The sequence below is a fragment of the Seriola aureovittata genome, chromosome 13, assembly GCF_021018895.1.
Source record: "Seriola aureovittata isolate HTS-2021-v1 ecotype China chromosome 13, ASM2101889v1, whole genome shotgun sequence".
Lineage (NCBI taxonomy): Eukaryota > Metazoa > Chordata > Actinopteri > Carangiformes > Carangidae > Seriola > Seriola aureovittata.
Genome location: NC_079376.1, coordinates 18,140,001 through 18,165,272, shown reverse-complemented (window position 1 = coordinate 18,165,272; position 25,272 = coordinate 18,140,001). Strand labels below are relative to the sequence as shown.

Here is a 25,272-nt window from a genome sequence, read left to right as displayed (position 1 = left end):
ATACTAAGTGATGACCTTAAACACTTTGGAGTTTGTTTGCACAAATCGTTCATCTTCTAAAGAGATTGATCAGAATGAGGCTTTTCTGTGTGTCTGTGTGTGAGTCCATACAGTGTGTGTGTGTGTGTGTGTGTGTGTGTGTGTGTGTGTGTGTGTGTGTGTGTGTGTGTGTGTGTGTGTGTGTGTGTGTGTGTGTGTGTGTGTGTGTGTGTGTGTGCTGCTGGGTATTTGGAACATGTACAGGGCCTTTAAATACATCAGAAAAAAATGTGGATATCAGTGCTATTTGAAATCAAAATAACATAAATATATAAAAACTATTTTTGTCAACTTTTTTAGATATCTTTAAATTTGTTGTCATTATGTTTGAGATACATTTTGTCAAAATACAATTGGATCAGAAATTATAACAAGAAAAACGTTTTTTAAGAGAGATTTAACCATGTAGTCCTGAAACATTTTTGAGGAATCTGACAGAGTGGAATTAATTTAGATAATAATAGAATATTCTCATTTTAATTTCGCCAACAGTGTGCTAATCCTAAATATGAGTGCCCTTAAAAAAAAGTCCCTGACTGCCATGGAGCTTCATTTACGCTCAGGTTCAGTTTTAGTCAAAAACGAGAAATTTAAATTTAAAGGTGGCAAATTATTTAAAATTGAAATGTAAAATTAAAAGTCATATTTTTTAATTATTTGTATTTTATTTTAAAGTGATGTTAGGAACTTTTGATTTGATAAATGTGCAATATAGAAAAACGTCCGAGGCCTGTGCATAATAATAATAATATAATAATAATAATAATAATAATAATAATAATAATAATAATAATAATAATGTGAGGCACGTATCCATTCCTTTAGTTAATATAGTCCTTCCTATTAAACTAATTGGTTGTAATTGTGTATTTTATGGAGTCTCGCATTCACAATAAAATTGACCAATTACACTATGGCAAAACGAGGGTCTGGGCCTATTAAACAGAGTAAGATCAATACGTTTAAAGAGTTAGTTAAAACAGGAAATATATTCTTGTATAATAATTAATGTAAATATTGAACTCGCTGGGAAAGTGTTAGTGATTTTAAAAAGAGTGATTTCCAGGTCTTAGATTCTTGCAGACATCCTCCATGAAAGGCAGCCCTCCAAAATGTCACCTGAACAATGCTGGCTCCCTCATCGACCTCAATTTGGTCTCAATCACAACATAATGAAAATGCACTCCAAAACAGATCCCTTTTAAAAAATTACTTCTTCAGGAATAGCTCTCACACGTCAAGTTATTTATTGTTAACGTTCACTTGGTTTTGAAACATATACAGCAGCCATCACGCATTTGTTCCTTTTTAACTTACAAAAGAATAAAGAAAACATAAAAGTGGACGCAATAACGATTATTACACAGTTAAACGCATTCTTGTGTGTTAGCCAAATATACAAGTCCCTACTTTATTCAATAAGTCTAAATGAATACATTAGTTTACAATATTAATATGATAAAATACCAGGTTATCACCGCAAAGAAGGAGTGGTGGTTTAGTGTACTTCAAACCTGATCCCACCTTTCCCCCCAGTCCAAACTCAAGTGAAGCAGCATTCCTTTTGTTTCAACAACATAGACTACGTTTAAAACATCATGAGGAAGGTCCAAAACATGGATTACAAAAGGTCCAGAAACGACATAATTGCTTTCAAGGGCAGCCATTTCTGTAATGTTCAAAAATAGACTCTCCTCTCAGAGATGTCAAGAAAATGTGCCCTGATCAGCTGGTGCGCCTTGTCCCCTCCAGCACCAAAGGGCCCCCATTTTCAGCCTTCACACAACATATATATAGATATATATATCCATATATATAGATACATATATAGATATATATATATTGCTCTTGCATGGGCTCATCCGCAGGTTCACATAGAAAAAGTGGAAAGTGACAGTACTGTATTAGGTCCTACCACGTTCGGCCGTAGAGGAGGTTTGAGCTGACCATGTTACTGGTGTAATCTACAGCTGATGTGTCTATCTGGGCCATGTTGAGCTGGCTGTGCAGTGAGGGGGGGCTGGGCGACATCTCCTCCAGCTCCAAAGCGTTCACCTGCTGCTGGCTTTGATGCTGGGTGAGGCTGCTGGTCGAGGATGCGAGCACGACTCCTGCTCCGTTCTGTTGTTGGCTTTGTTGTTGGCTCTGTTGTACCTGTTGCTGGTTCGGCGTCGGCGTGTTGGAGCCGTTCTGGCACGGTTTACCGTCCTTCACCAGAACTGGCACGGCTACGCGCCTCGGGGACTGCGCCTGCTGTTGGCACAGGTTACCGTCCTGTTGCTGCTGCTGCTGCAGCTGCTGCGCTGCCTTGTCCTTGGCTTGGCGCTTCATCTTGTACCGGTGATTCTGAAACCAGATCTTCACCTGAGTCGGCGTCAGGTGGATCATACTGGCCAGGTGCTCCCTCTCAGGCGCCGACAGGTATTTCTGCTGCTTAAACCTCCTCTCCAGCTCGTAGACCTGAGCCTGCGAGAACAGGACGCGCCGTTTCCTCCTCGGCGCAGCGTGGAGAGCTGGCATGGATTTGGTGGCGTCCGCCATTCCTGTGAGACTGCCCATGCCGGTCATGTTCATACCTGTGGAAGGTCCCATGAATCTAGAAACTTAAAAATATACATACATATACATGCGTTCAATAAACAGAAGAGGAGAACACTATTTCGCCTGAAGTAGTCTTTATGATTACTGGCTTTGATATGCGTTAATTATTAAGTTGGAAAAGCATCAGTTTTACACAAACACTGATAATAATAATAATAATAATAATAATGATAAAAAGAATAATAATTATGATCATAATAATAATAATAATAATGATAATAATAATTATGATGATAATAATAATAATAATAATAATATTTAGAGCTTGCTTTTAAATGTTTACTCCTGCCAAAGGTAAAAAAAAGTCGAGCCAGACTTGAAAGAATGATCTCCTTTTCAGTTTAACCGTCAGAAACAGTAATTTTAAATGAAAGATTTCCTAAAATAATGTTCACTATTCACATCAACTTTTTATCGTTAGTCCCCGAGTACAGATGAAATGTTTTTTTTAAAAAGCGATACATATTTAGTCATGTGCGTTTCCCCCTGTCAGTCGTGAAATGTCAATTTAATTGAGTTATTTGCAAAGAAAAAAAAAGATCAAAGTGTGTATAAATAGAGGAGAGAACTTACTTGTGGAGTATCTGGGATCAGGGTTGGCGCTGTACCACCCTGTTGCTGCACTATTCCGCATGCTTTCCTGGTACGACGGGAGGTCTCCCATGTTGCCAATGCTTCCATTGCAGTATCCCCCCATTGCGCTGTGGGAGAACTGGGAGACGGTGTGCGGCATGTGGTAAGTGGTGGCCACGGTGGCGTTATGGCCCATGGAGTGTTGTTGCATGCCGGTCTGAGACACCTGAGGCTGTCGGTAGGCTCCCAGTGGAGAGGTTAGGTTTCCTGCGCCGTCCATGCCACTAAACTTCTTGTAGGTCTCCTCGATTGGACTCAAAATATCTGTCACTGAAAAAGGCGTTGTGTGCTTTGGGCTCAACGACATGATTCAGAAAGCAGGTAGATTTTTGTGTTTGAGCAGATCAACCGTGTTGTTGTATCGGCTCTCTCCTTGGTGGATGTCTACGTAAGAGAGTGCTTGTAGTGCGCCTGAGATCCTATTGATCGCCTTGGAGAAGGAGGCGAGCCCAGGGCGCTCTTAGCCCGGGTTTATTGGAGCCAGGAGCCAGGTTTACGACAAACACAGGGGGCGGAGCAAAACTCCTAAACCAGCAAACAATAGTCATTGACATTTTAGGGGGGAATAGTTCATAAAAATACACTTTGCTTTATATGAAGTCGTAAACATGAATAAAACGACGCCGCATATTTATGATTCTGTCCTTTCTGACAACTATATACAGGTGAGAATCACCCATTATGTTCTGCACATCAGCTGATCTGACCACATATGACTATTTTGCGTCAGTAGGGAATTCCACTCTTTCTAGAAACTTTGAGAGCACTTTGAACAGACATAAGGGCCACCGAGTATCATCAAAGAGGCACAATGAAGTTGTATGACCAGCTTATTTATGCTTCTTAAGCATCATTTTGCCCCAGCAGAGAGGGACAAGACCAAATAAGCTCAAAATGACAAAATGCTGAAAGGGAACGGCAGTAGGGCTCCAACCTGTGAGTATTTCACTACCTAGCATTCATGATCAGCCAGAGAGGACATGTAGATTCTCTTTTCCAAGCAGCTGCAGTTTTCCTGATTTAATATGGAAAGAGCAGAAAACTAATTTATGCTCACATTTCTTAGTTACATTTACGTTTCTTAGTTTTAATTCGACTTAATGCAGTTTGGAGACAATATCCAAACCTCAAGTCCTCAAAGTCTGGTCAACATGCATTAATGACACTTCGCAGTTTTGACCTGACACTGTAATCTCTGAGCAAACTGACTGGCGCCAGGGGAAGAATCAGAGGGAGACAGAGAGACAACAAGGGGGGGTCAAAAGAGAAAAGAGGTGCTACAAATCGCAATAATGAACACCAGTTAATATGGCTTCCTATTATATCCTGACGTGTGACATTTATTGATCTACAACGCATGATTGAGTCTGTAGCTCAGCACTACCGAAAAATAAAAATAATCTGACTGTTATGCTGTAAATAATCAATATGATGATGATGATGATGACGATGATGATGATGATGATGATGATGATGATGATGATGATGATGATGATGTTTGTTATGGCATGTTATGTTTTCCATCACCCTCAACACCTCGCAGCAGACATCAGCAGGAGCAGGTGTGCTGCTCCGAGGTTATTTTCCAGACGTGAAATGCGTTCCCATCTTCCTTTACTGGAGGAAGGAAGCACTCGTCTGCGTGAAGCCACTAATGTAATTTAGCATGGCACCGCAGCAAGTAGCTACCTACCTTAATTGAACAAATGAAGATGTGACATGGTCAGCCATCAATTATAGCGACATATCAAGAACACCAATCTCCGGTTAAGTTGATAGCCTGATTGTAATAAATCATTGTTCTTATGCATATTTCAGTAGCCGAATTCCCCCCCACCCCCACCCCCACGCACCCACCCACCCTTCCTTCCTCAGATGCCCGGACTCCGCAGCGGATTTAAAGTGAAGTGGCTGGACTTTATTGTTGTTGTGGAAAACAAAACAGTACGTGCGTATTCCAAAGTCAGCTGGAGTTGGCTGAAAGACACTGAAGTAGAAGAAAAAACATGAGTCCTAAAAATAAAAAGCCGTTTGGCAAGAGGGTGTAAGAAGGCGTAAACAAAATTATTTTAATTAAAGTATCAATTTTGTGCAAAATGAACTTGTGTTTTTTTAAAAAGTAAAGTAATATTTCCTACCTGAAAATATCCCTATTCTTGCCCAGACTTCTGTGCGCCTTCTCCACTCTATTGGCAGCGGCAGCCTGGTGTCTTTTCAGGGCGAAGAGAAAGGTAGGCCTCGGCCCAGACCTCTAACATTATGTAAATGAGGCAAACCTCTCAACCTTGTGGATTACTGAGTCAGAGAGCAGGACCCTGGTCCACAGACCCTCCACATTAGGATCCCATAAAAATCTGGAGCTGGTTGGCTGCATGCGACGCTTATGAGAGCTCATATTGTCCACATTAATATAGTTGTCAATCTAAGTTAACTTTTACATCCATTGAATATGATGTGGCCATGGCAGCAGGAGCGGGATAAACGGACGCGCCAAGGAGCTAAGAAGAAAAAGAAGAAGAAGAAGAAGAAGAAGGCCCCTGCCGAGGTTGGTTCATAAATATGAGGCTTTTACAGAGAAAATACATAAAATACAAAATCTTTTGCAGCAGTTTATGCTCATAATTATTGCACAGAGCTTGATGTTGTGTGTCTACAGGATAAAACAAGTGTGTGCGATGCATGGTAATAAATATGATACAACATATTAATTCAGATTAGTCTACACTGACCACTGCCGCCCCAGGGAAGACATGTGGTAACTTGGTGGCAGCTTGGCGAAGAAAAATGTATTTAATTCTCAAAATTACGCACAGAAACGGTTCTAATTTGCGTTGTAACTGTTTTGACAGGTTTTTAAAATTCTGCTCTTTGAGTTTCTGCAGGCTGCTGAATACATCTGTTAAACTTTCTCCATAATTGACCTTGGAGAATATTTCAAAAACATAAAAAACTTAATTGATAACACAAACTGAAGTCTATAATGAAAGAATTACGTTTCCCATTATTCAAAATGGTGCGATCAGTGACTAAATGATACTGTAGAATTGTGTTCATGAAATTAGACTCAGACGCAGAATCGCTGTATCCAAATAAACAGTGCCTTGCATGTTTCCATGTTTTTATTATATAAGATACCTAAGCTTTCATCGGGCCATGTGTTGTTAACCAGCACATAATAACATGTTGTTGTTGGTAGTTTATATCATACAAATAACCTTTTTTCCCGATATCATCACCCCCCCTCAGCTCAGCTCAGCAGATGGAGCAAAGCGTCTGGTTACTGGAGTGCTTTTCTCCATCTCGTCGTTGCTAGTTCAATACCCTGAGAGATGTGGAGAGACGGCTGAAGGGCCAGGGTCCTGACCTGCAACCTCAGGCACACACCGGCCGAGCACAAAGTGCAAAGACGCGGGGATTTATTTAGTCTTCAAATCGCTAACTTAACTTTTAACTCCTTTTCTCTATAACGCGAGTGAAATTTAAACAGATTCCAAAAATGGTCCCAGTTTTCTCTTCGGTTTTCACTTCACAGTTTGGATCATTTTTTTTTGGGGGGGGGGGGGGGGGGACATTTTGCGAAAATTAAAGATTAAATGATAAACGACAGTTTGCTGCTATCATAAAACTTTCTTCTTGTAAGCGATGTGGTGACTCTATCCAGGTTAAATTGTGCGTGCGTAAATTACGCACGACCAGTGAACATGCTTTTTCCTTTGTCTCGGGCCTCTTAGTGCACTTGCTGGATTTCTGGGGATTTGTTATCAGAACACCAGCCTCATATTTCAAGAAGAAGATGCGTCTTGGTGATGGTTCTAAGGAAAGAGGTAGACAAACTTACAAAGTACAAATCTTGGTCTGATGTTCTCCGAAAATGTGTGATTACGCACCAAGCTGCTTCCTTTAAGCGTGATTTTTATCTCTAAATATAAGAAGGAGCATAAATATATGATTCTGCTAGTTTAAGGTCTGGCAACAGAAAAAATAAAATATTTTTCATATACATTTTTTTCCTAAAATTAGGAATATGCGATTAATCGGCTTTGGACATTTTAGATGACAGCAAACATGTCTGTAGTTGTGTTTGTCTTTTCTTACAGTTTATTGAAATATTTATCTATATTTTATTGAGACAGTGGCGTCATTACGCACGAAATAATAATATGCCTTTTTAATGTTTAGTGGAGCAGGAAGGAAATCTCATTCTGAACTTTCAGTGACAATGAAATCTTGCAGCACCAAAAATGAATTGTTTCTTCGCTCCGAACTTAGAATTCAAACCACATCTGTGCCGTGGTCGGCCCTGTGTCTGACTTGGTCAGGAAATTTGTGGAGGAAATCCCACACCTGCAGGCAGTGTAGTGCCATTTAGATCAAATACTTTCTCTCCTCTTAAATCGCCGAGCAGTGTGAGAGTAAAAAGCGGGCAGGTGCATATCTTTCAGCTGCACTACTTGAAACGGTGCGGTTCCTCAGCTAAGTAGGTTAAAGGTCCTCCCAAGTGGAGAAAGTATGTGACAGGCCTCTTGAAGACCGTATTCTTCTGCAGGAGTTTGCATTCATTCACAATTAATGTCGCTTGATGGACGAAATGATGCTAATAGGGCGCCAAAAAACAGAATATGGGCTTTTATGGGATGCTGACCATAATCTGACAGTTGGGGAAAATGGAGAGCAGAAGAATTCAAAATGCTGTAATAGGATTACAGCGTGGAAATTAATCTTAAAGTTTCACAGTATAATGTGCTGAAGTTCATTTGGTTTATTACTTCTACAGTTAAGGTTCTAATCAGACACTGGGAGCTGTGCAGGAGGCTGGGGTAAGCTTCACTGGCCATGTTGCACATATGCAGCAAATGTAATGTTTCCTCCTGGAAACAGTTTCGTCTTGTAACACACAGACCATTTAATTACCTCAAGCAGCCACAGTTGCATTGTTCGACTGTGTTAAATTCCTGTCTCTATCATCTCAAAGAAATAATGTTCTGTGAGTGTTCAAGCCACCAAACCAAGGCCATGAAACACCAAAAGAGAAAGATGGGCGAGAAAGGTGACAGTAAATAACTATTACAGAGCATGATCCAAAACTGTTGATAACAATATAAAAAATAGCCGTCTGCTCTTTTTGAAACCAATTATGTCATAAAAATATTTTATATTATACAACTTTTATGATATTACAGTACTTTGAAAACATGAGTCACCATTAAAAACTTTAAGAGTAGCTGAAATGTTTTGAACTTAAGACACCTTCGAATTTAAACTGTGTGGTCATATTGAGCTTATATTAAATGATGATGTGCACTCCAAATCTTTTATCCTTTCACCAGTGAGAGGATGCAGAAGTCACTTCCTTTTGTTTAACAAATCACTAGAGCGTATGCAGACTGATCAGCTGCCTCTGAACCAATGCAAACACAACTTCAACCTTGGACTTCAACCTGTGTTCTTTTCTAAAGTTAAATATTTTATATCACAAGGTACGGTCACTACACTTATGAAATTTCATTGTGTTGATCATGATGGCCATTTTCAATCAGAAGCTGATGATTCACCTTAGACACAAAAATAAAACGTAAATCTCCATCCTGTATTTTTTTTTCTCCAACCTATAACATGCAGTTAACATGCCTCCCTGCATGCTGGGAAGTAGGTGAATAAGCTCTCATGGTCCCTGTAATAAACGCTGATATGACCAGTTTTAATGGCTATGAGGTTAGCCTTATAAGTCTTATAATCAAGCATCAAATATTGAACACTAAACTAAATGCATGTACATGTACATATAAATAAATCAGCTGTATATTTCTGTGGCCTGTCACCTTGGTTTCCTGAATTTTAGGTGCAAGGGCTTCTGTGAGTTCTCTGCGTTGCTTTGAGTGGAAACATTTTAGCATAGCTGCTCTCTTTTGTAACAACAATTAAAAAAACACAGCAGCAGAGCAGTGCAGATTACCAAATGCATGGCAGAACAAAGCAGATAGTGTACTTGGATGGGGCGCTTGGTTCCAAGGGTACCTGGTTCGTCCACTTCTCTGCTGCATTAATTGTGGCAGCAGTTAGGGCAGGTAAACAAAGCTGTTAGAGACTGTGGTTGTGACTCAACCACGGCTCACTCTAGCCTTGTCACCCAGTTACTCATATGGCAAAATGTCTCTGCCAATCTCTCTCTGTCTAGTTGCCCCTGGCAGCCAGTTGTTGTGATAAGGTGAAGTCTGTTTAATGACATGTCCTGAAATGATCATTTTGAATATTTTATGTAACAACATGTCGTTCACTTCACTGCAGAAAACACACTCCTGTTCAAGTAGTGGCAGGTATCTTGGAATTATAAAGTAGAAAAGCTGATGTTGCTCTCCAGCGACATAAGGATTGTTTAATAGTTTGCAATGGTGTGTCTTGCCATTTATTTTGTTTTATTCTTTTTATTTATTTTATTCTTTTCCTCAATTTGCATCACACGGAGCAGATTGTGTGTGTGTGTGTGTGTGTGTGTGTGTGTGTGTTTTACAGCCAGGACTTGCTTTAATTGGGACTTTATATTACACAGGTTATAGGTTTAAATCAAACAGAATTGTAAAATAGTGACTTTACTTTTGGGCTTTTTATGCTGGCACAAAGCAAGCTGTGTTTTTTTAGAAATTTGCATGGAGTGTGTGTTTTTAAAAAAAAAATTAATTTCATTTTATCATTATTAATTTTTTTTTTTTTTTTGCCTTAGTTCGATTATTTTGGAGCGAACTTTAGCCTGATACTTTTCTAGCGGTAGATGTTTCACATTATCACATGTGCTAAAAGAAATAATAATAATCAGACGTGGTTTTTCACCTGAAATGCATGCAAAGAGCTGCAATCTGCATCAAGTGTGTCCTGGTGTCCATTTGTGCAGGAACTCATTTATTTGGCTTGTTTTCATGTTAACAGTCGAGAGATGCATCTTCTAATGAAAAGTTTCAAAGCACTTGAAGTGCTGTATGTGGAGACGGAAACTTTTTTAAAAGGCTCCACAGCTCAACAATGGAAATGTGAACAGAAGCTGCATATCAATGCAACATTTTTACCTGTGTGTTTGTCCCCACTTTGCGATGCTTTTACCCAGTAGGCCACCTGACAGCCTACCATTATTTAGATGAATCCACATAAACACATCACGAAACTACTTCAAATTCTGAATGTATTGATCCTGACAGGTGCGAGCTCATACCACATGCTACAATTTAGAACATAAAGTCCAACCTGTTTTTACTGCGCAGTGTAAAGAGATTAACATTTTCATTTCTATTCGTTTTCTTTCCAGAAACTGAACGCTGCTTAAATCAACTGCTTCATGCCGAAGGGGAGTACCACTTAAACTGAATCCTCTGAGAGTAAAGTATTACCCACAGAATTATAAAAAACAGAATGGGACCGAAAAAAGAAAATATATCAGTTAGTTTAACATCATTTTACAAATGTGTCCACATTGTCACTATTGTACTGTTTCTTGTAGGATTGTATCACTGTGTGTATGTAACAAAATTTCGTCAGAATATTCTTTACAAATTGTTATTTATTTATGCTTTTAATTGATCCTTTAAGTTGTCTTTGCCACCTAATTCCCAGTGGATCATATCTTATAATGTAAATTCATATTTGCTTCTGTCAAAAAACAAACAAACAAAACATTATTTTAGATAATGTATTCTCTGTAGTTTTATCCAAACATTATTTTGTAGAAATGGTGCATTTTTTTTCTACATTGTATTATTTCAATAATTTCAATTATTTCTCATATCATTTTCCTTTTCATCTTGATCAACCTTTTTCCGTCTTGCTCATCATTTTTCAAAAACAAACAAACAAGCACAAAACCAACCAAACAAACAACAAAAAAACTATTGATAAATGGATTATTTATATTTGGAAAACCAATTTGGTGTCTTCAATTCTTGTTGACCCAGAATTGTTTATCAAGATTATACATATAAATGTTATTTTTTAAGTGCCTTGCTCATGGTTTTCCCACGTTGACTTTGTTTACTGGAAGAGAACCAACCTCTCAGTCAAATGAATGTTATCATGAAACAGGTTTATTTTTTACCAACAGGAAGTTGCTTATAAATTCTCTTAACAGCCTGAATTTATTCCCAAGGAGACGTATCATAATGAAAAGTATCTGCACTTACCCCCAGTGGACATTAAGGAAGTACTACTACTGTTAATGTGATAGATGGCCTCAGAGATAGTCAGAGCTAAAGCAGTGATTCTGTGTAAAATGTCCCAAAAAAATGTGGCAGTGTAACATAAAGCTGATACATTATGTGGCCTGTTCAGATCACACCGTGCAGCGTTCTCTAATAATAACACCTGTACGCAACACATCTGTTATCAGTCACATAATTTGTGAGAAATTTCAATATCAATATTTCTTTAGTGGCAATCTGAGGAACTACAGCAGGAAAAAAAAGAGTCACAAATGACCTGGTAATAACTGGAGCACCAACACACACTGTAGGTGCATTTAGTTTTTCCAGATGACTTTCTCTGTGTTTTCATGAGAACATGGATATCTGAGTGAAGACGCACACTGCCCTGAGACACAGGAGGCGGGTTTCAAACAGAGAACTGCTGCTTGTGGCAGATTCAATTTAACTTGTTAATACAGTGAGTGAGAACAATGTGTTCGTATCAAGCAAAAAAAACTAGTATTAACTAAACTACATTAAATTATGGAGGCTTAAAAAGGACACCAAAACCTAAAATTAAACCTTTATGAGGTGAGATTAAGAATCATCATCAGTGACATAAATCTTTTTTTTTGTTATTGCTATGAATCAAGCTAGTTTTCTAAATTTGATTTATTGTTTGCATAAATATCTCTTTATCTGTAGTAAAAGAAAATCATATATATTGCATAAAGAGTTTATAAAATCATATCAGTGAAAAAAGAGGAAGAGGTTTTAAAATGTCTGTAAAATGCTCAAAAACAACGAAGTCTGACATTTTTACGTTTAGAGCATTTTTTTTTAAAAATGTTTTGAGTCCCACAATACACAACACACCATTTGCCTCATAGCACTGGTTTGAGAGGGGTTTAGCTGACAGGCTTGTCTTTAAATGACAGGAGAATAGTATGTTCCAGGTCAGTTATCGCACCTGGTATTGATGGTGTATTTTAATAGAATAAATTCTGAATGAAGGAAGGTATAATATAGAAAGTAAATCAAAAAATAATTACATTGGAAGTGACACATGCAGTTCCATTTCATTCATGTTAGTGCTAAATAAATCATGTAGGCGTTATTAATTTACTGTTTAAGGCTGACATGTTTGTCACTTTTGTGTCTATACAAGATCATGAAATGTTATAATTATCATACAGTCTGAACTGTCCAAGCATATGTAGCATTATATTGTGTGATTAACCTATTTGTATAAGCATACAAATGCTATTCAATTCAAATATATACTCAAATAGATTACTTGAAACTACTGTAATAGTCAATCCTTAAACAGCTGTTTTAAACATTCACACATTCTCTTATTTTAGAGTTCACTATCACATCTGTGACGACATATTTGCAATAGAAGGTGATTCATTATTTATTGTATGTGTTGTGTACTTTTACACATCCTACAGTTCCCATACCTCCAGTTCTCTGGACCCAAGAATCTTGGGAATTGGAGGAATTGCAAGTGTAAAAATGTAAATAAAGCAGGCGACACAGATGATACAGTATTCTTAATGCGTTTGTTTCTGTTGCCGGTACACACTGACCGCAGAGAAATGCAAATGCTAACAAGCGTTACACACAGATCGACACGTTTCATTATGTATCTACAGTGTTTAAATCTCTTTGTCTCACCCCTGCATGTGCTGCACTGAGTGTCTGACTTTCTGCTGCTGTACAGTAATAACAAGACTGCCTGAGGCTAATGGCTCTTTTGTTTGTTGGTTTTGTCTCGTCCTGTGTCAGTGGTTCTTTTTCTCTGGAAGGGTGTCAGCTCTCTGTGCCTGGCCATCCCTGAGGACGCTTGATGTCATCTTGTCTACCTGATCATTACACTACCTGCTCTCCTCTACAATGCTGCCCTCTCGCTGCTCCGCCACTTGAAATGCTTGGCTGGCCTCTTCTCTGAAACCATCATGAAATTGTGTGCTAAAACGCTGCAGACTGTTCCTCCTCTCTCTCGTCCCTCCAGCCATGTGTGCAGGAGCCAGAAAAAGATTCCGCCACTCGGACGACTGCTGCTCAGTCAACGGGAAAACAGACAAAACCTCCTCCAGCCTTCTGCCACTGCTCACCTCTCACAGCTTTTTATTTGATTTACTGATGCTTGTAGTGTAGGACATTTTATACACTGCAGCATTATCCAAATATATCAAATGGACTCATACCCAGTTGTTTAAAAAAAACTGTTCAAATCATGGATCTTTCTCTCTCAAAATACACTGTGTAAAACACAATCATTTCTCCCTGCAGCTTATTAGATAATGCAACTTGTTTAAAGAGATTATTTGATATTCATGCATCACAAGGGACGCATTGATGTTTACTATTTGCTGTTAATACAGACTTTAAAGTATAACCATATTTGATATTTCATAATTTGCAAAAAGAAAAACATCCAGATACTGATTCTGTGTAGAAGCAGATCAAGTCCTTTTGCTTTGTGGCCCTAATAGAGTACACCAGGCCTTTTTCACAGAGGACACTTTGATGTGTAACAGTAGGGAGTGGTATTGTGCAGTGCATGCTGGGTCACTGTCAAGGCCAGCGTTAATGTTGTTAGTAACAGCTGTGCTTTTGCTATGATGACAAGTCAAAAAGTCTGCCTTGAAATATGCAGCGTGGAGTGCAGTGTGCTCACCCTGCTTGAAAGCAGAAGCCACTGCTCAAGCGAAGCCTCACGAACACTGATAATGTGACCTGCTGCGTTGCAGAGATCGTCCGTTTACGCTCATACCAAACAAAATATCACACTCATCATTAGCGTCTGTAAAAGCACTGAACTCTAACAGACAGCCTGCAAGTGGCGTGCTCAAGGTCCATCTCATAACATGCAGTTCAGACCACTGTATGAGTAGCTGCATGTGATTCAGATATGAGAGGAGCTACTAACAGATGCAGGAATGATGTAGTGTGTATATTAAAGGATAGGCTCACAAGTTTTCGTGTCTTCTGTCCTAAAACAGTCGTCAGGTGCTCACGACTGAAGCCTCATATAAGCTTCTGGTAAACTTTGCATAAACATAATACATAATACATACTATATAATACATTTTGGACTGTGAACTTTTGTCCCACATCACTTACTGTACTTTGAAAGTGCATTAGATAAGGCTGTTTCAGTGGCCAGGCTGAATGTGAGGAATGATTACAGCAAGCTTCTTTCAGTGTTCATACGGGCACCTGACTATTGTTTGATAAGAAAACAAATTGGGAACTTCAATTTAACGCTAGTACACACTAACGTGTTTGGTGAAACATTAATAAACCCAGATTCATCATGCAGCCAAACTATTTTTAGCACTTTTATTCATGAATGGATGTTAGGAGTGTCTCAGTATCTCGGCAGTAATTTAGTTCACATCCAAACGGTGGAGAGGCGACACTCGTGCCTCTGAGCCGTGCACTGTGCGTTACCACAGTCCTCTGCTGCTGGACATCAAGCAGCAGAGAGGTGATAGGAAATGTTGAGGAAGAGGACTCCTCTCAGCCTCCTTTCTCAGGTGTTCCCAGCTCACCCTGGGATTGAACCACTCATAGATGCGCCTCTCTTACCTGTAGCTGGCCCAGTTCCATTGCATGCTTCAAAAATATTAAAGTCCTAAAAATAACTGTGCTTTCACAATAATATCCCTTTTGTATTCACTAAAACTGTTTCACTTCCACCCTTGTGTACTTTGTGTATTCAGTTTAAAAACAAAAATGTATCTGGTTCCATTGCTCTCTACTTCACTGACCACTGTTCTTCATTTCCGAAAAACTTACACTACACGTGTCTGTATGTTTCCCACGTGGTGACATTCTCTGGATTCTCTCTCCTGTATATAATGTTGTTCATGTCAGATTGATGTCAGATGTTTTCTAATTTGAAATATGAAACTTGAGCATGAGTTGTTTGTTTCCAACACGTGTGCACCTCAGGTGATTCAGATGAATAAAAGAGTGCGGTGTCACGATGAACCAGTATAGCTGCTGCTAGGTGGAGGGAACTGGACACAACATACATGTATAGTATGTAACTAAATATAGAGGATTGAAGTGTGCAGTATTTCCCCATTAAATGCAGTAGAATAAAAGTCTCACAAAATTAGCAAATATAGCACGTGTAAATTACATACAATATGTTTATGTTATTATATTAATATATCCATTGTGGTAATTATGTTTTATAATGTTAGTTCTTTTTTTCCTGATTAACACAATTATAAGACAATTATAAAATTACTACTATGGTGGCATGTATTTTATTGAACAATTCTAGTCACTTTTATTTATAGACTACATTTTAAAACAACCAACTGTGACCAGGCTACTGTACAGAGAGCTTACAAATACATACAATACAAAAAGTGTGGCACACAGAAACACATGATATAAAATAGACTATAAAAACTGTGTATTTATATTTACATTTGTGAGTGTCACTATTAAGCTGAAGTAAAAATGTTGAGTACCAGAATGGATGTAAAAACATGCCGATAGCAGGGGAAGACCTGTTCCACCCTGCTCCACCAATCCCAGGGATTTTAACTGGGGCCACGGAGAGGTGCGACTGGACAGAGGAGCCCAGGGGCCTGGAGGTTGAGTGGGGGGACTGAGGATGTCACGAACATAAACTGGTGTCAAACCACGCAAATTTTAAAAACTCACTGAAAGATAAGAGATATGGCCTCTGTTCTCGGTGCTTGTGAGGAGCCTCGCTGCTGCATCCTGCACTAACTGTGGCTGAAACAAAGTGACTCCCACATAGACTGAGCTATAATAGTCAAGACATGAAGACATTAAAGCAGGTTGTTAGTCACTGCATATCATTCCTAGACATAAATTGCATATTATTTGGAATGGTAAAAAAATAAATAAATAAATAAAAAATGAGTGGGTTTTTGCTCAGGTGTACTTTGGAAATAATAGGCGTGGATGTCAATTGTCTCGGCCCTGATACACCTCTTTTGTTCAGCTGATCGGACAGCAAAATAAATCATTATTAAAGCAGCAGGGATTGTTTCCTTAGTTTCCTGTGAGTTGATTTCATCCTTTGGGATAGCAATAGTAAACAAACTCAATGGGCAGTGGGCTGATTGGAGGTTGTTTGTGTGACTACACTGCCTTTGTGTGGATGAAAACCTGGTCAGCAGACGGCATCTGACTGTGACAGTAGAAGATAAACAAGTTGAAGGTTATTGCTTCAGTCTCATGCATCACAAAGACCATAAAGACTGAAGGGACCATAAAGACTGATACACGATACAATAAAGGCAGACAGTGCATTGATCGGTTATATTGAAATACTGTATCTATTCATGGATCTATTCAGCAAAGCAAGTCGACATAAAAAAAAATAAAAAAAAGAAACGTCACAGAGAGGCTTTTTTATTTATTTTACATCCAGTACAGTTATCTCTGAAACACATTATAAATTCACCACAGGACACAAGTGCACAAACACATGATAGGCACAAGTTGCTACACATATTTTACATCCTCTTTAAACAGGAAGTTAATTAGGCAACTTGAATTGGTAAAACACATTGTGGCCATATTGTTGCTCTTTGATCATCACGCGTGCTGATTGAAGCATGCCTGAAACAGATGACGGACGGTCGCCGTCAGGCTCAAAGCCCCAGGATCCATTTGCAGTGCTGGCATCTCAAGCACCTCATGTTCATCCTCTGAAGAAGGTGAGACAATCCATTTAGTGAAAGGCATAAACACTCAACTCTGGGAACCTGATTGTTGGCGCTGTCCCCCATCCAGCCCACCTGACTGCAGCGGACTGTGGGTTTTATACAAGACAATTCAAGTCCTAAGGTGGAACATTGAGAAAGAGAAAACAAAGGGAAATAAGACCATATGGCAATTTGCATATCATAACACAGAAGCACAACTTTCAATAGAAGAACTCACAGATGAAAGATATTTCATTATTAATTATCATGCATTGTGGGTTTAAATTTACCTGCAAGAGATAGAAAAAGTTCACAGGTCCATCAATTTAAATTAACTAGGTTATCAACTGTATATCTTTAAATGAAATGAGCATTGGGTTTGGGCACATGACATGTTTGTCATGTGTATATTGAACTTTTTTTTGGAGCGGCACAAATTCACTTAATGATACAGAAGGGAATCAATTTGACATTAATTACATTAACATGAAATGACATTAATATCTCGGGTTCATAAATTGATGGGGATGAAAACACATGTTTGTGTATTGGTGCTGTTTGTTCATCCAAGTTTAGTTTAATTTAGTTTAACTGCACAGCATCATTAAAATGTAGAGTGTCAGCTCTAAATGAAGACTTAAATGGCACAAATCTCATATTGAACAGAAACAGTTGAATGTTGAATTAACATGTCTCATAAGCAGCAGACAATAAGCATTTGCTCACTGTTGTCCATCATTGTTTAGTTCATTACAAACAGTGTCCTGAACACCTCAGATGTTTATAATAAATATGATTTTACAGTAAAAAACAAAAAAACAAAAGTCACCAGGAGTGGGATTCTGTCTTTGGTTTGATTCATTCACACTCAGCCTGTTGTTACTCACTATGATCCAGTCTGTTTGCTAACCACAAGAGTGTGTGAGAAACCCACAGACACTGTGGACGCTGCAACTTAAAACTAAACAAATCCACACAACTGAAGCAAGTTTCTCTCAGGAGGGTTTAAACATCCCTTTCACATTGACATTGATATAAAACCACGAGCTGTTGTGATCAAATATTTGCTCCAGGGCTGCTGAGTGAAGCGCTCCACACACTGTCAGGCTGCATTGTTCTGTATTGCACCAATCAACCTAACTTTTTTGGAATAAGACTAACTTTTCGAAATGTAAAAGAGAGATTTGAGGATATCACTTGACCTCACAGGTCATCAAATACAAATAATGTTCCACCTTTGCATCTTGCAGATTAAACCAGCTTCAAAAGTGATGGATGAATGGCTGCATGTATATTTTTTCTCTAGTAATGTACAGTGTTCACACACCAGTGAGAGCAGGAGGAAGCTGATTTAAACACTTTTGCTTGAGACACATTCAGCTATTAATAGCTCTTGACAACTTTTTTTTTCCCACAGCGACTGTCGCCGACTCTCAGAGAAACAGATGGTCCATCCACTGTGAGAATATAAGTTAATGATGTATACTAAAAAAATGAATGTTTTGCTTGTAGTTATGAAATCCATTGTCTCTGTTTCTCACACCTCAGTTTCCACATAAGCACATGATAAACTCTTTAATCCCTTTATTATGACCTTCTATACATTAGAAAGTCTATACATAAGCCTGCTCCTTAGAAATAATGACCAATATATAAATGATTTTTTGTAGTACTTTATTTGATTCATCATACAGATGATACATTTTTACATGGACTCTTAGAGAATTAGTTGACAGATGGTGTAAAAAAGAAACCCTTCCCCGTCTGAGCTGTCTACCAGATCATCCTGACAGTCTCCTGTGTCTCGGCAGACTCTGCTGTTTTCCTAATCTCAACATTTAGCAAAGTCAAGGACCTTGACGCTCACTTTTTTTTTTTTTTTTTTTTCACAAAGATGACTCCAAACTGGCTGCAGGTCAGCTTCACTACTTCAAACTTCAGGCCTTCTACTACTACCACAATTTAAGAGCTGCACCATCAGCGTCTCCCGTAGCAAAACACTGCTGCATGTCTTGTCTTGTCTGAGGAAGCCAGAATGAAATAGACATCCATGTATTTCAGTGTGAAGCACTCACAAGATCCAGTTCACTGACTCTGTTAGATATGACTTTTAGCATTTGAGCATCAGAAAAATGTCACAGTGGATTTTTGACAGAGTGTGTGACTGAGTCCTGCCTCAGCTTTACCTCAGACTGATACGGAAGGGAAAAAAAGAGCCAAAAGTGCCCGACAAATACTTACACTCCCAACAAATGAAAGTTTGTCAGAATGACCTTACACGGAGACAAGGACACTTAAGCAAATGGGTTCTACATTTCCTCTCAGACATGTTTTCAAGCATGTGAAAGAACAACATTGTACACAGCTGATAAGGAAATGGAGCTAAAAGCAGCAGTCGTGCACCTCAGACTAAGTAGCTGCAGAGCAAATTGAGAAAACAAATCAAACAGCATCGTCAGGATGTTTATTTGGTGGATACATGAAAGTGATTCAAATGATACATGTCGTACAGATGTAAAATATGAGGTATCTACTGCTGCATGGCACAATAGGTTTTAATGGTCATAGTTTTATCAGACTGCTAAACAAATTCTTCTCTTTTCAATTTCACACACTAAATCTTCTCATCTTATTTACCAATATATTTAACAATATATTTTCCCAATCAATTCAGTTCAAACCAAACTGCCAAATGAACAGTGGGGAATGTTTTGTATAGGATCTTGACAGACAAGGACATTAAGTGTAAGCAGATAGAGGGGTTTATTAGTGAGCAATTATTCCACCAATTAAACGTGTGAAATAAGCAATCTACAAATTGTGAATGCGTTTGGAAGATACAGTGAAATGCCTTTGATGAATTTATTCCCTCATTTGTCATGAAATAAAAAGACTTTACATTTCATGCCTAGATTTTCTGTATTTACCCCAAAAACAAATTATAAGTCTTTACTTTCTAATTGAACACAATTAAAATAAAGGTAAGTAAAAGATTCTGTAATTCATGTTATAGATGGAGACATGATGCTCGATGATTCTCGACGGTGCTGCAGGGATCTTTATTTATTTATTTATTTTCTTTTGACTTCAGCTCCACAGAAAAGTGTCGTCAAGCTGCAGCTCTTCAGTTTCTTCCTTGTCCAACCCACAGACACTGGTGTGTTTGTGTCAGTCGCCAGGTTCTTCTCACACAGATGAGAGGCTGATGTTGATCTGAACGATAGCTACTCTGCTGCAGACGCTCTGTGCCACTGAGTAAACTGTGTGGATTCACACGTGCACACACGCGCGCGCGCGCGCAAGCACCCGCACGCACACATACACGCACGCATTTATGATCTCAGCAGCAATTAGAAAGCAGGTTGGTAATTATTTTGAGATGATACTTTTCCATGTCCGTCTTTGTCTTTCCACAAAAAATTAAACACCTAATTTAAAACATAGCCATCTGGATGTATCTGCGCTGCTGCATCCACAGTAATGTTGTTTCAAACTGTTTGTTCTTTCTCTGTATTTTTCTTCCCCACACCAGCCTGATGAGAGTGGCCAGAACTCTTGCAGATCAACACTTATTTTAACACACTCCTCCTCTCTCCTCGCCCCTCTTGCACGGTGTTCAGCATCCCTCCACCCCCCTGCTGGTGCATCTTTCCAACCCAATGAGGCCCCCTACAGGTGCAAGCTCACTGATGCTGCACTGAGCAGGTGCACGAGCATGGTAGCCTAGCCTTTCATTTTGACGTCATTTGACCCATTTTGCAAGTGCTCTGCATACTTCTTCTCTGCATGATCGATGATGGCACTTTACACCCTGGGAAGTAAGTCTACATAACTGCTGGACGTGACACACATTTAAATGACACAATGTCACTGGAGTCTAGGGAGATTTAGTTCTACAGAGCTGCTGCTCGACTTTGTTAATAGGTGGATATTTGTTTGTCATATTTTACACTTTTAGAAAAGAAACAGTTTCTCCTCTTTGATCAGGTTCAGTGGAGAAATATCAGTTTTTCATATTACTGAGGACATTTATCTCACAGTCTTCTTTGTTGTGAAGGACACTGACTGAGTTAAGACTTTCCTTCCAAAACCTCACTTCAGCTCTATTGTTCACTTTCACTGAAGTGAATTAATTTGCACCATATTTATCCCTCTATCCTATTGCGCCACACCGTGGAAATACCCAGTCTCTCTCTCTGTCTCGCTTTCTCTCTCTCTCTCTCTCTCTCTCTCTCTCTAACTTTGAAATGGAACCAGTGCTAATTGGCTGTGGACTGTTTACGTCGAGTCTAGTTTGTTTTCAAGAGCGACATGATTATGCTCTCAAGATCCGTAACAATGTCATAAACCGCAATCATGCACTTAAAAAGACAGTCAAGTTTGCCGGGATGTCTGTTCATTAAAGAGGAAGAAAAAAAACAAACAACAAAAAAAAACAGGTTGACTTCAGGAGCCGGAAGATGATTCGCTTTGCAGTAATTTGTGGTGGAAGAATTGGATGATGTTGGGACTGTTAGACATTTGCAGGTAGAAGCTGCGTGACGCCAACTGAAGACCTCTGCTTCCATCTTGTGGCAGCTGAGCGCAACTATCTCTCCTCTGCCTCTCCCTCCCTCCATCACTCCCTCTCTCTCTCTCCCCCTCTCTCTCTCTCTCTCTCTCTCTCTCTCTCTAATATCGGCACTGTGGCGAATCTAATCTGGATCTCCTTTAAGGCAATAAAACCCAGATAGCTTCCTTTAAATGAAAAGCACCGCCTATTATAGCTTTGAAATCCTCGTTTATTTGGCGATGTGCATGATAGAAAAATGATTCATGTCGAGGTTCAAATGGGCAGGATGACGAAGATCCATGGTGTCCCAAGTGCACATTTCCTCAAGTATTGTATTCCAAGGTATATAATATTGTTATCCACGCAGGTTGAACTACGCTGTGCGCCAAGATGCTTGTTTTAATGTCGCACTGCTTTATCCCTTCAAGCAGCCATAAGCAATTTCCGATAAATCTGACCCTGTTGCTGAGCTGGTGGAGAGACGGTGTAATTTTCTGCTACGTTAATGACAATACAGGGGTGCAGCCGTAAAAGTTTACCACAGAGGCTTCCATCACAGCTAACGCTTTTATTTCTTGGCTTCAGTTTGGGGGAAACAGCGAGACTGATGCACAGAGAAATGTGTTTAAATCTACAATCAGGCTGCAGGTGAGCAGCCTCAGTATGATTTAGATCCAGATTTTTTTTTTTTTTTTTTGAAGAGAGGGGGCCCTGAAAAAATGTAAAAATGTATAATAAGAAAATATTTCAAAATAAAATATACTATAATAAAACGTAATATTAGGAAATACAGGCCAAGCTCATGCGATAATTCCCAGTCTTCCCAGCGGCAGTAAATCTTGGCGCATTAGTCCAATAAACCTCTGCCAATATCCTCAGTTCTGGTTCCCATGGAAAAACAAAATATATTTGCATCCTCCAACATCTCCTCCAGTAAAAATTAAGATGCAAACAGTAGCTTCAACATTTACGTCTTAGATTAATCAGTGGTGCTATTTGCATATTTCTGTAATTGCTACCAGCATGAAAAGCGCCAGAACTGAACAACACTACATGTTGGCGTCAAATCTCGGAAAAGTGTTTGTGAAATCCAGTTTTCAGTAGGAGCAGTGAACGTGTATGTGTGTGTTTGTGTAGTCCAGTTTTACGCCTGACACGGAAGTCCTCAAAAACGGACTCCTAATGGGGGCGAATCGTGTCAAATATTTTTCCATGCGTCTTTTTTAGAAACAGGCCTACGCCATTTCCAGCGGGACTCAAAGCAAACAAGGAAGAACACTGTCTGGAATTAAAAATAGTTTTTGCGCTGTGACGAGCCACTTTTTGGGACAGACAATAATCAGCCTTTCACTTTGGAGAATGGTGGGATAGAGGGAAAAGAGAAATGAGAGGGCTGTTGTTGGCATAGCTCTATCAAGGAAGAAGGACTCCCTGTTATCTGTGAATGGGGCTTCTTTTTTTGACCAGAATAGATATAGCACGAATTTTTAATTCGTTTTTCTTTGAGAGACAACAATGCTTTATTTGAAAGCGTGATACAAATTGGGGTTTGTGAGAGATCCTTTTCTCCTTGTCCGAGCCCAGCTGCCCATATGGGATACAACGTGTGCAGCAAAGATCACAATGGCACCAAGTGACAGGCAGGACAAAAAGCCCAAGGATACATCTCCCTGACTCTGAACAGCACCAAGAAACTCTGTCAGTCTCTCTATCTCCACTGTCTACATCCTCACTCCTGCTGCTCGTTAACATGCACGCCTCTAACACCCTGCAAAAACCAGGCCTGGGCTTTTGTCTGTGTTGTGTCCGTGTACTGTATTATGCAATGATAGAGTCAGAAAACCGCCCCATCAGAGAGGACACGCACAGAAGACTACATTTTTCTTTTACTTTTGAGTTTTTAAATGATTATTGTTCCAAGGCAAGTTCAGTTTAAGATTGATTTGAGAGAAATCAGCCAGAGTTCAGTATAAATCCAGCCACACACAGAGCCAGCCCTTTATCACAGCCATTTATCAGTTCACTTTATAATTTCCATAACACGCACTGCGGATCATATCATATTTCTCCCCACATCACTTTCCCATAATAACAGTGCTATAAGCGATCATTGTCAGGCTGGAGGCAGCGCTACTTATTTCTCATTTCCTCTCTCTTTGTCTACAAATAAATAAAAAAAATAAAATAAAAAAAACCGAAAGCGATGAGCAAGTTGCTGATTTATTTGACCTACAAGCTCAACCAGTGGTGAAACACAAAACCCTTGTGTCAGGGACAAATTGAGTCTGTGTCGCCTACAAAAGCAGTAGCCCCCTTGAGACTCAATTCTGTAAATAATTAGCAAATCTGCCCAATTTAGCTGTTTGTTCAGTGATGATAGGGGCGACTCTGACATCTGTTGTGAGATTTCTGTCCCGGGACAAACAAAAATGCATAGATTTTTCTACTAGGTTATCATATTTACCCAAGATATTAACTGGCGTCTGATAATCCGCAGTGCTCTCTGCAGATCACTGGGGAGCCAATTGTGCTTGTTTTGGTTCCACCTTAAAGAACATGGTGCCTAATAGGGCAGGGTGCATTTTAATGCGGGGCATCACTGCTAACACGCTATAGGAGCATATGAAAAATAACTTTATTAGGCGGTTAAAGCTCCATGTGAGCCGTGCGCACTTTAGCTGATGGTTGGCCGTGGTTAAACAAAGAAGGCTGCTGGTGAGTCACTGATTATTCCTGTTCTATTTGCAGTTTAGCGCTGAACAAGATAACAAAACATTTATTGCATTAAACGATTTTTACCCCCCCACCCCCACCCCCCCTCCCTCCACAATCTCCCACTTTACATCCAAGGCCGGGAGTGGTTGGGGATGCTGACAAAAAGGAGAGCTTTTGACTCAAAAGCTTCTTATGTGGAGAAGCCCTCTTATATTAAGTAAGTGGATTTTAGTCCCATTTCACAAGTGACTTTAGACTCTTTATAAGTGAGGTGTTCCGATTCAGAAAAAAATATTCCCCGGATTAAATTTGCCTAAACAGAAAAGAGTGAAGTGCGCTGGAGATTTATTCCCATAGTCAGGCTCCATTCTCTGCCACAATCTAGTGCTCCTTGCCTTTTCATTCTGGCGTTTAGCGATGTCTTTTCAGAGATGATCAGATCGAATAGGACACTTTACATAAACCAAACCCTCTTTCAGAAACACAGCATTTTATTTAAAAATCCTTATAAAAAAATTTAGGATATTGAGCCATCACCGCGAGGCTACACTGTTATTTACATATGTGATCTCACACGGCAGTCATAATGTTTAGCCAAAAATCACTCCCTCATTTTTTTTTTTTTTTCAATTTGGAAATATATATATAGGCCGATCTTCAGCTGAACGCTCCCGAAAGTTCTCTAGGTTTTTGCAAACATTTGCCACAAAATATTTACAGGAAATAAAAACAAAAGGAAAATAGCTGAAAAGTTGCCAGTGTTTATTCATGGCCATAAATATTTTTTCGGTCCATAAAAGAAGCAAGAAATTAAAATTTCTATAATTATAAAGTGGTTCGTACGTGCTGATAATAACAC

The 25,272-nt window shown here is 39.2% G+C and overlaps 2 protein-coding genes and 1 long non-coding RNA gene across 8 annotated transcripts in view; 1 reads left to right on the top strand and 2 right to left on the bottom strand.

The window, feature by feature from the left end:
• Positions 1 to 1,269: 1,269 nt before the first annotated feature.
• Positions 1,270 to 5,086, bottom strand: nkx2.4a (NK2 homeobox 4a). Of its 2 annotated transcripts, none has more exons than XM_056393669.1 (2): positions 3,214 to 5,086; positions 1,270 to 2,642 (listed from the first exon to the last, which is right to left on the bottom strand). In XM_056393669.1, exons 1-2 carry the CDS (start codon positions 3,578 to 3,580, stop codon positions 1,951 to 1,953), a joined length of 1,059 nt encoding a protein of 352 aa, XP_056249644.1. In that variant the 5' UTR covers positions 3,581 to 5,086; the 3' UTR covers positions 1,270 to 1,950. The 2 variants fall into 2 exon arrangements, with proteins under 2 accessions (XP_056249644.1, XP_056249645.1); XM_056393670.1 differs by having other exon boundaries at positions 1,270 to 2,615; positions 3,214 to 5,085.
• Positions 5,087 to 5,151: 65 nt separating this feature from the next.
• LOC130180235 (uncharacterized) lies at positions 5,152 to 16,355 on the top strand. The gene is made up of 3 exons (XR_008829375.1): positions 5,152 to 5,818; positions 10,568 to 10,637; positions 13,227 to 16,355. It is a non-coding gene; the product is annotated as an uncharacterized LOC130180235 (long non-coding RNA).
• A 150-nt stretch (positions 16,356 to 16,505) lies between these two features.
• nkx2.2a (NK2 homeobox 2a) overlaps positions 16,506 to 25,272 on the bottom strand; it is a 16,179-nt gene continuing 7,412 nt past the window's right edge. For 4 of the 5 annotated variants that reach the window (XM_056393674.1, XM_056393671.1, XM_056393672.1 and 1 more), the window contains exon 3: positions 25,159 to 25,272. This exon is cut by the window's right edge. Coding sequence is in view for 1 of the 5 variants with exons in the window: in XM_056393675.1 (XP_056249650.1) it covers positions 17,037 to 17,149 (113 nt within the window). In the remaining 4 variants the exon portion in view is untranslated. Of the gene's footprint in view, positions 17,150 to 25,158 lie in introns of those variants that run through there. The other variant, XM_056393675.1, reaches the window with a different exon arrangement.